Here is an 11,557-nt window from a genome sequence, read left to right as displayed (position 1 = left end):
GCGTGCAGTGGACGCCATGAGTGCACCATTGGCACACTGTCGTACGTTGATGATGCAAGTGTGGCATCACAACGTACGGACGCTGCGCAATGCTTGCATCATCATGGCAGCCCCCGTGTGGATGGGGCTTCGTCATGATGGTGCTGGTGCCATGCGTACAGCTTAGGACCATGTGGTCACTCTGCACTCCTGAGTGCTAAAATCGGCCCCAGACTGCCGCTTTCTGGCAGTCTGTGCTATGGACATATAAGTCCAAAACATAGTGCAGAAATAATCCAGTTTGAGACCTAACTGCCCTGGCTCAGTGCTAGAGAATTCTGAGAATTGTAATTTATTGTGGCACCAGAGTGCTCTGACAGAGAAGTCTAAATGTCTCACAAAACTTCAGTTCCCAGAGTTCTCTAGCAGGGTAGTTAAAGCCATCTCAAATTGGATTATTTCTGCAGTGGGTTTTGGACCATAACTACCTGATACTCTTATGTCTCTTGATGCAGGATCTCTGCCTTTACCTTTCATTCCCCCAGGACTGAAACAGATTTAAAACAAAAATAAAACAAACAGCTTCATTTATATACTGCTTCATACTGAACTAACAATGAAGTTTATTGCACCGGGATGGATTGGGAACGGAACAAAAGGGGCCAGGAATGAGTGCGGAATGAATGGGGGGTGCATTTTACCGCACACAAAAGTCCCCGTTCCATACCCCATCTGTCCCACAGGAGACAGTTTTTGAAAATGGTTACTGAACAGTTCTCAGAAATCGCCTCCTGTGAGATGGATGGGGAATGGAATGGAAGGGAACAGAACGGGATGGGGGACTTTTGTGTGCAGTAAAATGCGTCCCCCACTCGTTCTGGCCCCATCCCGGCCCCTTTTGTAACGCACAAGGCTCGTTCCAGGGGCCTGTGTGATAAACTCCAGTGTCTACGCGGTTTATAACTGTAAGCTTAATTACCTCCAACAATGTAGGTACTCATTTTAATGACCTTGGAAGGATGCAAGCCTGAGTCAGGCTTGAGCCCTTCCGCTGATATTGAACCCACAACATTAGGGTTTTAAGTGAGTGGCTGCAGTACAGGCATTTAATCACTGCACCACCAGGGCTCCTACAGTCTTCCAGAGTTTCAGGATGTTTTTTCATCACAAATAGCAATCTCTTTAGATCTGTGCTGGATTAATTATATGGTTGGCCCTCTATATCCACGGATTTTGCATCCACAGATTCAAACATCCACTGCTTGAATTTTTAAAAAACAAACAAACCAAAAACTTTGATTTTTGCCATTTTACATAAGGGACTTGAGCATCCACAGATTTTGGTATCCACAGAGGGTCTTGGAACTGAACTCAAGCAGATACCAAGGGCCCACTGTACATTCTGTTAGAATACATATTGATGCTATTTTTTTTGTTCAATAAAACAATATCTCCCCTTTTCTCTTGCAGAAATTGTTGATGGGAATGCAAAAATGACACTTGGAATGATTTGGACCATCATTCTCCGTTTTGCGATTCAGGATATCTCAGTGGAAGGTAAATTTAAATGTGCTTCCTATTCCTTGCAAAATTACTAGTGCGCTAGGAAATCACTCCATAAATGTATGCTCTAGAGCAAAACCCTAAGTGTTTGTTTTGGAGCTACCAAAAGCAGTTGACAAAGAGATTTTGGTCCACACAACTGCCCATTCACACTAACACGGATATAGCCCTATATTCCACTGTAACTGTCATGACAACATCCTATGGAATCATACAACTTGCTTTGGTGAAGCATTAAAGCCATCTGAGAATTCTAAAAGTTCTTCCCAAAACTGCTGACCCCAGGATTCCATGGGGTGTTGCCATGGCACTTAGTCTCAAAGATGCTACAAGATCCCCCTGCATACTGAACTCAAGGATGGGCAACTACCTAGTGCTCTTCCAAACTACACAAATATAGCATGATGATTTCAACTTAAGTGCCATGACTGCATCCTGTGGATCCTGGGATTTGTATTTTGGTGAAGTGCTAGAGCTCTAAGTACCCGTCCCTAGATTACAGATCCCAGCATTCCATGGAATGGAACCATTGCAGTTAATGTAGAAACATGGAGCTATGCTTGCATAGTGTAAAGGAGCTCCTGAGCATCCCTTGCTAAAGCCACATCTCCAATAATATTCTTTAAAGATACTAAAAATACTCCTACCTCATGCCTCTAGGAAGCTTTGGAGACAGTTTCACAATGGGCCCCTTAGGCTGTTGAATATCCAGGAGCGGCCTTTTAAAGCAGGAAGAGGGCCTCCTATACAGATACATTTTCTGGGTCTAGAATAGTGGATGAGGAGGGCGTGGGGAAATTATTTATTAGAAAGTGAACTGAGCTTTTTGACAGTGGGGGGCAATCAAACAATTTTTCCTCTTTTGGGAATGTCTTGAGAGTTGCAAAACAGTCTTGTTGGATGCATGCAGTACTTGACCCACTCCTTTAACATTTTAAAAAAACTGACCACCTGTCCATGTTTGCCAGAGTTTGGAAGATTTACATTATTGGGCCACTCCTACCCTCCTCCTACCCTCTCAGAGTAACTTTTCATAGCTCTGCTATTTACAATCCTTTTTTGTTTGGGGTGGGATGGGGTTGCAAGCAAGGGGTCCCTTCATGTTCTGATGACTTTGCAAACAGATCTTGCTATAATAATAATTATCTGCACAAAGCAATCGGGGTGGCTTACAACATTAAAAGTACATTCTGCAACATAACCCCCAAGCCCACACACCCTTAAAATACAATTAATCCATTTATAATTTAAAACATACTTAAAACTATAATAATAATAACAAATAAACAGTGACTGTAGGCAAATCAGAGGTCAATGAATTAAGTTTTCTTTTGGTGGCTGGGCATCAATTGAGGAAAGGCCTGCTGGAAGAGATCCGTCTTAACAGCTTTCTTAAAGCTGTTTAAGGTGGTAATATGGTGGATCTCGTCTCACAAGCCATTCCATGATCTGGGAGCGATAGCCAAAAAGGTCCTCTGGGCAGTTGCAGACCGTCTAGTTTTTAAAGGTTGCAGCTAATTCCTCCCAGAGGACCTAAGTGTTGGTGGATTGTACAGACGGAGGCAGTCCCAAAGATAGGTTAGACCCAAGCCGTTTAGGGCTTTAAAGGTGATAACCAACACCTTGCACTGGGCCCGGAAACTGGTAGGCAGCCAGTGAAGTGATCTTAAGATCAGTATTATATGGTCTCTTCTGGATGTACCTGAGACCAATCTGGCTGCCATATTCTGTATTAGTTGAAGTTTCCGGACCAAGCACGAGGGTAGCCCCATGTAGAGTGCATTACAGAAATCAAGACATGAGGTTACCAGTGCATGTACCACAGTTTCAAGATCCCCAACTTTCAGGAAAGGATGCAACTGGTGTATCATCTGAAGCTGGTAACAGGCACTCCTGACCATCACATTTACCTGATTCGTCCTCTGGAGCGACGGACTTGTTGGTGTTAGATCTGCAAACTTATGATTCTGATATACTGTTAACTACCTACTTTCAGCCTAGTGCCCTCCAGATGTGTTGGACTACAACTTCCATAACCCCTCACAGAAATTTGCGTAGTTCAACAAAACTGGAGGCCTCAGGTTGGAGAATGATACCAGAAATATTGCGGATATCTGGAGAACCAATTATCTGCTCCCTCAGTCAGTTCAGTAAGGTCATGATTGGTGCTTTGAAGATTTCTGAGAACAACCAAGAGTTTGTATTGCCATTGTCCTAAGATACAAAACCCTTTCCTTTCTTTTTGTTTTCATACTCCAGCCCACCACAGTATGATTGATGATGTTATTAAATATAAACCATATTCAGTCATTAAACACTAAACAGGCACCCTCTCAAGGTTAAATATGAAGAACAATTGTTCTAGCCAAGGAATATTAGAGAACAACTTGTCCTTTCCCAACTGTTAAGTGATTTCATGGAAAGTCACTAGGAAAGTGTTTTTACTTAGAGCAGAATTGAGGAACTTTTGGCCCTCCAGATCTGATCAACTATTGCTATACTCATGATCCATCACCACTGGCCAGGTTCAGTGAAACTGTTGGGATCTGGAGTCCCCAAGAGCTGGAGTGCTACAGATTCTTCAAATTGTCTATGCTATGATAACCTGTATTGCCAGAACTGAAGTTAGTAGTTTAAAGAGTTCTCACCAGATGAAGTTCATGTCTCTGTTTAGATCAGGGTGAAACAGTATGGGAGGCTAGGGGGCCACATCAGTCCCCAGTAGAACTTGAAGTGCCACATCTCCCCACTGCACTCCTGCATGAAAATAAATGTAATTTTTTTGCCCCCAAATGTCTCCAAGGATGTGTGAGAGAGGAATTTTCACCATGTTTTAGGCACCCTGGGATGTATAAAACATGCCCATGAATTGGCTTTTTACACCCAGTCATTTCCTGTTTACTTCCTTTTTTTTTCTTTTTGAAGTACTGTTCCATGGAGTTAAAGGGATTAGATCGAATGATGGTGGCTGCAGTAGAGTATTTGGAGACTTAAACCTCTTAGGCTGCATCTGTACTGGAGAAATAATGTAGTTAGACACTGCTTTAACTGCCATTGCTCCATTCTATAGAATCCTGGGGTTTGTATTTTGTTGTGGCACCAGAGCTCTCTGACAGAGAAGTGTAAGTATCTCACAAATCTACGAATCCCAGAATTCCATAGCATTGAACCATTACAGTTAAATGGCTTATTTTTGCCATCCAGATGAAGCCCTAGGCTTAGACCAGTCCCTCTGGCTGGTCTAAGTACAGTACTTTGCTTGATATGTTATGCAGGTGCAAGGTTAAGATAGGAGACAGAAAAAGCTCCATATCCATCCGTACAATGACATCTCTGCTTAATGTAAAGCTGCTTTACACCTCCCAAGTTTATAAAGTGTTGCTCATACGTTTATGATGGAAGTAGAGAGCAACTGCAGCTGACACTATGCTGGGAGCCGTTCACACTATGTTATAAACCAGTTTGTAAACCAGTTTTATAAAGGGGTCATTCACATTTGGGAAGGGCAAATCCCCCTTAACCTGTTTTTTCCCCAGATTGAGTTTTTCCCATTTCTTTTCCAAAACACCAGATTTTATCAGGGTGTCGTTGATGGAACTTTCTCCTGATCCTATTCGGGACATCCAGGAGGGAGGGGTTAATGTGCAGGGGGCAGATCTGCCCAGCCCTTTGCCCTCTCCCTGCCAGCCAAGAGCCATTCCTTTTCCGTCTCAGCACTTGTTTGTGGAAGTGAAAAAAGCAGTGCCAGAAATGCAGTGAATTCAAACTTTCTGTGTATTGGAAAGTGATCTCTTTAAAGTGCAGCTCTGTTTTTTTTTTCTTTTCTGCCCTTATCTGCACGATGCCTGATTCCCAGCCCAGAGCCACCAAAGCCAGGGAGGGAGTTCTCCTGGGAACATCATTAGATGGAGGGGTGTTGTTGTTTTTTTAAATGGACAACTTATGCACATATTTGCTTTTACATGGCCACAGTAGACTGCACTTTTAAATACTCACGTCATCAGTATGACAAAGGTGCACATGATTTGCTTGACATTAAAAAAAAACTATTAGTGAGGCAGTGAGTTAGAGTTCATTTTTTCCCTCTTTCTCAAGAAATAAAATCACAACAGACCCTGCTCCCAAGTTGGTGCAAACTAAAGCTCTCGCACACATATTATATTGCTGAGAAATTATATTCTTATATGGCTGAGAGAGTGTTAGCCCCTACAAGGCTAATGTATCCCAGGGTTTCTTGCTAAGGGTTGTTTTGAGGGGCTTGCCATTGCCATCCTCCAAAGCTGACTGCCGGGGGTGGGGGGGTTTGACCAAACAGTGTGACATAGATGCACATCATTTGATTGACAGTGTAAAAAAAATCCCAAGAACGATTGAAATGGTGGCTCCATTTTAATTCGATACAAATGGTAATGTGAACTTCATCAGTATTAAATTGCCACAGAGAGATTCAATTACGGTAAAGATAGTGGGAATTTTGATTCAGTATTGCATCATTGAATCTCCCTGGATCTACTTGTCACAAAAACGTTAGTATGAATGGTGCCCTGGTGAAATTCAGCATTAGTTGCAGTTGACTTCCCCACCTCTAACTTTTGGATTGTAGAGGTGACTGGAGACCTTGGTGTAGAACAGGGAGGCAGGGAAACCTCCAGAGCTGCTGAAATTGCATCTTCCATTATCTATGTTTATTGGTCTTTGATAGGGCTGGTGAGAGTTTATATTCAACAACAATTGAAGAGTACTAGGTTTCCTATCTGTAGGTAAAAAGGAGTGTGGGGAAGAGGTTCAGGTCACCACCCTCTTATTTTATTTTTTAATAAATAAAAGGTTGCTGTCACTGTTGATGTTTTATTAGCTGCTTAGGTAATACTGACGTGTGGTTAGGAAAAAACACACACTCCAGCACTTTCTCAAAAATAAAAATAAAAATGACTCCCATTAAGATTTTAAACTGTACACTCTGTGGACTATAGTGTAAATCAAAGGAGTGGCCTAAATCTTCCTCAATGGCTTCAAATATTTTAAAGCTCAGAATGAATAAGCAACTTTTAAAGATAGCAGAAGAAGCACCACAGTGGTTGGCTAATCTTTGTACCTTTTGTTCCCTAGAGACATCTGCTAAAGAAGGGCTTTTGTTATGGTGTCAGAGGAAGACAGCCCCATACAAAAATGTGAACATCCAAAACTTCCATATTAGGTAACGTAAAGGTTGAAGGGTAGCAGCCTGTGACTTGTAATCTTGCATATTCTAAGGGATTTGGATACTGCCTGGTGGTTACCCAATTGTTACTAACCTCAGCATTAAGAACAGTTAACAATGGGCTTACCACTACTGCCCATTAAAGGATTGGTGGTGGAACAAGTAAGTCAAAAGACTGAGGGTTTTCCCCTGCACTATATTATGAAGACAATTGTGTGACTGTCCCCACATCTGGTGTAATTCAAAATGTTCATGCTCTTTTTACTTTTTCTTACTGTCAGGTTTGTGGCTAGAAGCACAAACAGGCCCCATTGGGGTACATTTCTGGCTCACTAAATTGTAATTTAGCCAGCCAGCACTGAGAGTCAGGTCAACACAGACCTCCCTCACACCTCATACCATCTTTCATTGATGTCCCAGTCCTGGTTAACATAAACAGCATTTTACCAAAACAAGGAGGACTGTGGTTTAGTGCCACATTGAGAAAACATGACTGTAACTTACACTTAAATGGGAAATTCTACTTTAAGATCACTATACTTTTAAGCTAATGTGGAAGTGTGGCTTAGCAAGATGGGAATGTATTTACAAATTGGGCCACAGTCACCCAAGTTTTATGTCACAGGGGTAGAGCTAGGAAATATGATTTTGTATATACTGTATATTGCAACTCCCAGAATCCCCTAGCCAGCATGGCTAGAGGGCTCTGGGAATTGTAGTTCAAAAAGTAACTTTTCCAAGCTGTATACATATCTGTGCAGGGGATACATAAATATACAATGATCTGCAATCCTGTGGATGTGCAGAGAGACCCAATTTCACTGTGTTATCATTCAGTGAGGACAAGGAAACACAAAAAACACTGTGTACTAGCCATTTCCCCCATCACTATCCTATACATATGCACACTGCATTTGTTTAACACTGTTTAAAAATATCCATCTGCTTTCTACAAGTGTTTTTGTACATGTAAATGTTTAAAGCTTCCATTTTAAAGCTAGGACAGAGTTTTGTTGTAACAGTGTCTTTTCTCCGTAACACGGAGGCAAGGTGGAATTGATGGATCTTATTCCTGATAGCATGGCTTTTCTCCTTTCCTTGCTCATACCTTGTTGTGAACCATTGCTGTGCAACTGGTGGACAACAGCCCTGCAAAACTCAGTAAAGGAGAAGAGAGAAAGGAAGGCAACTATTAATTAGTAAAGGGATTCTGTCTTGTTTGAAGGAAGGAGACATCAAGTCTCTTATAAATCTTGTATCAAATGCATCTATTTTTATTCTTTAATTTCAGCACCAGTGTTCACAAAATTCCTCTTAACAGAACTGAAAATTTGGGGGTTGACATTATGAAAGAACTTTTTATATTATGATTCTTATTAAGTATTGAACAATGCTCCTATCAACCATACATTTAACCAAATGCAGACTTCCCCATCCATCTCTGTAGACATGGTTGACTGCAAACACCATCACCCCATTGTCCATGCTGGCTGGGAATGATGGTCCAATGTCATTTGGAGGGCCTCAAGGTTAGAGAAGGCTGCATCTGAAAGAAACCCCAACCTGGATCCTTCCAGATCGTTTTGGATGGATAGACATTGGCACTAATGGAAGTTGCAGTCCAGTAACATCTGGAGAAATCCAGGACAGGAAATGCTATCTCTACAGAATTATGGTATTTGGTCCTCCTTTTCCCTCCCTGCAATACTTAGTAATCATCAGCACATAGGCATGTCTCACTTTTATTTCAGATTATGACTCTACATTCTCAGCTAAATCAAATGCATTCCCTGTGTCTCATGGACTGCATGGGAAATTCTACTGACTGTTCTTTGTTTTGCTTTGTGTGTTTCCATCAACTTTTGTGCCAGCCATTCCTTGATCAACTTAATTAATTGTGTCCATCTCTCTTACAGCTGGAAGGATGGCCTTGGATTCTGTGCCTTGATCCACAGACATCGTCCAGAACTCATAGACTATGGAAAGCTAAGAAAGGTACAGCTTCAACCTTAAGGATGTTACAAGTTTTGATGTCCTGGGAATATGAATACCTAAATAACAATTTGGATAACCAAGATCCAAAACACACACTGCAGAAATAATCCAGTTTGAGACCGCTTTAACTTTCCTGGCTCAGTGCTAAGGAACCCTGGGAATTGCTGTTTATTGTAGTACCAGAGCTCTTGGACAGAGAAGGCTAAATGGCTCACAAAACTACAGTTCCCAGAGTTGCCTAGAATTGAGCCAGGGCAGTTAAAGTGATCTTAAACTGGATTATTTCTGCAGTGTGTTTTGGACCTAAGTGTCCCTAAGGGGGAGAAATTAGTTTAGCAAAGAGTTCAGATATATCAGTATGGTAAATTTATACCAATTAGCCCTTGCTTTAGATTTCATGTAGAAGCAGATAATTTTCTTAATCCTAGGAAATATGATTCATATTTTGTCACAAGATGTATTTAAACTAATCTGAGCCTGTTTAACACAGGATCAGTAATGGTTATGAAAACATGGTAAACCACTGTTAAATACATGCAACAGACTGGCATATATAATCAGTAAATGTATAAATCCCTCTTGCTTTTCCAGAGTAAGCTATGGTATGTAGGATCACCTCACTTACCCCAACAGTGGTATGCATATTTGTGTGTACAAAAAGAGGCATCAAGTATGATTTTCCATTCTCTTTTTCAAGCTGTAAATTGGTGTATCCTAATGGTAGAACATGCTTTTGATCCTGTCCATTGAGGAAGACAGACAAAGGCTTAGCACTTTACTAGCCCATGAATCATGCCATATTAGTCAGTACTGTAAGAACAGAATATTATTTTTGTGACTGGCATTCCCAGCCTGATTATTTTAACAACAGTAATAACCTCCCTCCATACACATTTCACTAGGTGATTTTCTCACAGACATAATCAACATCTTTTATTCACTCTTCCTACCTTGCTTCAACAATTGTGCTGATTTGCTGCTGTTACAAAGGTGATGACTGGTGACACTGAAATAATTACCATAGTAACATTTTAGGAAATAAATACTTAGAAAGTTTTAACACTAAAAGGGAAAGCTATGTACACAAGTCAGCATTTTATACTGGCATAAAGGAGAAACTGTAAGAAACTGCAGCATTAATTTTTCAGGTCATCCGACTCAATATATATACTAGTACTTTTTAAAAGATTTCTCAACAGTAGTATTAGCTACTAATATTAAAGCATTCTTTGTAGAAATCTACATTTATCTTTCTTTCCTGTTCCAAAACACACGCAGGTCTATGTTTGTGTATACATATTTAGGATTCCTAATAAGTATTGTTAGGTGTTTCCAACACTCTGATGTCTGGCAACACTATCCTAGCTTTTCTAGGCAAGATTTATTCAGAGCAGGTTTGCCATGGTCATCCTTTAAGTCTGAAAGAGTGAGTTGCCCAAGTTATCTCAGTGGGTTTCTGTAGCTATAAGGAGCTCTGGTGATGCAGTGGTTAAATGCCTGTACTGCAGCCACTCACTCAAAACCATAAGGTTGCAAGTTCAATACCAGCAAAAAGGCTCAAGCTTGACTCAGGCTTGCATCCTTCCGAGGTTGCTAAAATGAGTACCCAGATTGTTGGGGGCAAATTAGCTTACAGTTGTAAACCGCTTAGACACTGCTTAGGCAGTATGAAGCGGTATATAAATGAAGCTTGTTTTGTTTGTTTAGCTGAATGGGGATTTGAATCCTGGTTAACCAGAGTCCTATTTATTTATTGTTTGTTAGATTTATATCCCACCTTTCTTCCAAAATGGGACTCAAGGCGACTAGTCTTGAGTCCAGCGCTCAAACCATTATACCATACTGGCTCTGATCTAATAAGTAGCGGATACTGTATAGTAATTTGAGAGAGATTAGTGACAGTTACACTTACACAGACATTCTCAAATTGTCTGTTAAATGATGTCTGGGAATTTTAGCTCACTGGAAGAAGCTGAAAGTAATGAAGAATTTCCCCAAGATAAAACAAAAGTAGATATTTCAAACAATGTAATGAATTGTTTCCCTTGGTATGAGAAAAGACAAAGTAAAAGAAAATGGAAGGGGGAAAAAGACCACCAGATTTCTGACTTGCCCAAGAGAGGACTACATAAGCCAGTTGTGGACAATAGTTTCCAGCTAGTGTTGAACCGCAGCTCCCATCAGCCCTAGTTAGGATAGCCAGTGATGGTGATAATGAGAAATGTGATACAACAACCTCTGAAGACCATTATTTGCTCATTGATATAACCTCCGTTCTTCCTCCCTGATATATGCAAAAAGTCAATGTTTAATTATAACTTTCTAGTCATGCAATTTCAGTGGTATAACAGTTGACCTAACTCCATTGTACTAAAAGGAGAGAAGAGAGTGGGCATTCTATCTGTTTTGCTTTATTTTTAAAACAATATGATACGTATTGCTTATATCAAAGCCTAAAAGTGATTTGAACTCTGGTTCTAAAGAACACAAAAAATTGACAACCAACCTAGCTGGTGCACTCATTCTTACTGCTGGCACTGGAAGCAAGTATACTCCTGGGAAAGGGAGATAATTGTGCATCCTTTCCAGGTCCTTAAAGGAGGAAGTCTAAAGAAGGCATTGGGCAAATGTACATAGTGGTCACAGTTAACATTTTAGTATATTTGGTATATTGATTGGGGGAGAAAGAATGAAGGTTATATCACTATTCAGCCTTCTGGTACAGTAAGTTCAGACAATCTGAGCTGGGAATTAATATGCCATTTTCCTTAGCAATTGCTTCCTTGGGTTCAGGAGTCCTGACTCCTCCTGTGAAAATCC

General features: G+C 40.8%; 1 protein-coding gene across 5 annotated transcripts in view; it reads left to right on the top strand.

Annotated features, from left to right (window-relative positions):
• Positions 1-11,557, top strand: part of ACTN1 (actinin alpha 1) — a 127,831-nt gene that overhangs the window by 75,447 nt on the left and 40,827 nt on the right. For all 5 annotated transcript variants that reach the window (XM_042466031.1, XM_042466013.1, XM_042466023.1 and 2 more), the window contains exons 4-6: positions 1,450-1,536; positions 6,652-6,739; positions 8,659-8,737. In XM_042466031.1, coding sequence (XP_042321965.1) covers positions 1,450-1,536; positions 6,652-6,739; positions 8,659-8,737 — 254 coding nt within the window. The remainder of the gene's footprint in view (positions 1-1,449; positions 1,537-6,651; positions 6,740-8,658; positions 8,738-11,557) is intronic.

This window comes from Sceloporus undulatus, chromosome 1 (assembly GCF_019175285.1).
Source record: "Sceloporus undulatus isolate JIND9_A2432 ecotype Alabama chromosome 1, SceUnd_v1.1, whole genome shotgun sequence".
Classification (NCBI taxonomy): domain Eukaryota; kingdom Metazoa; phylum Chordata; class Lepidosauria; order Squamata; family Phrynosomatidae; genus Sceloporus; species Sceloporus undulatus.
Note: the sequence above shows the minus strand (reverse complement) of the source record. Positions and strands in the feature narration are given on the sequence as shown.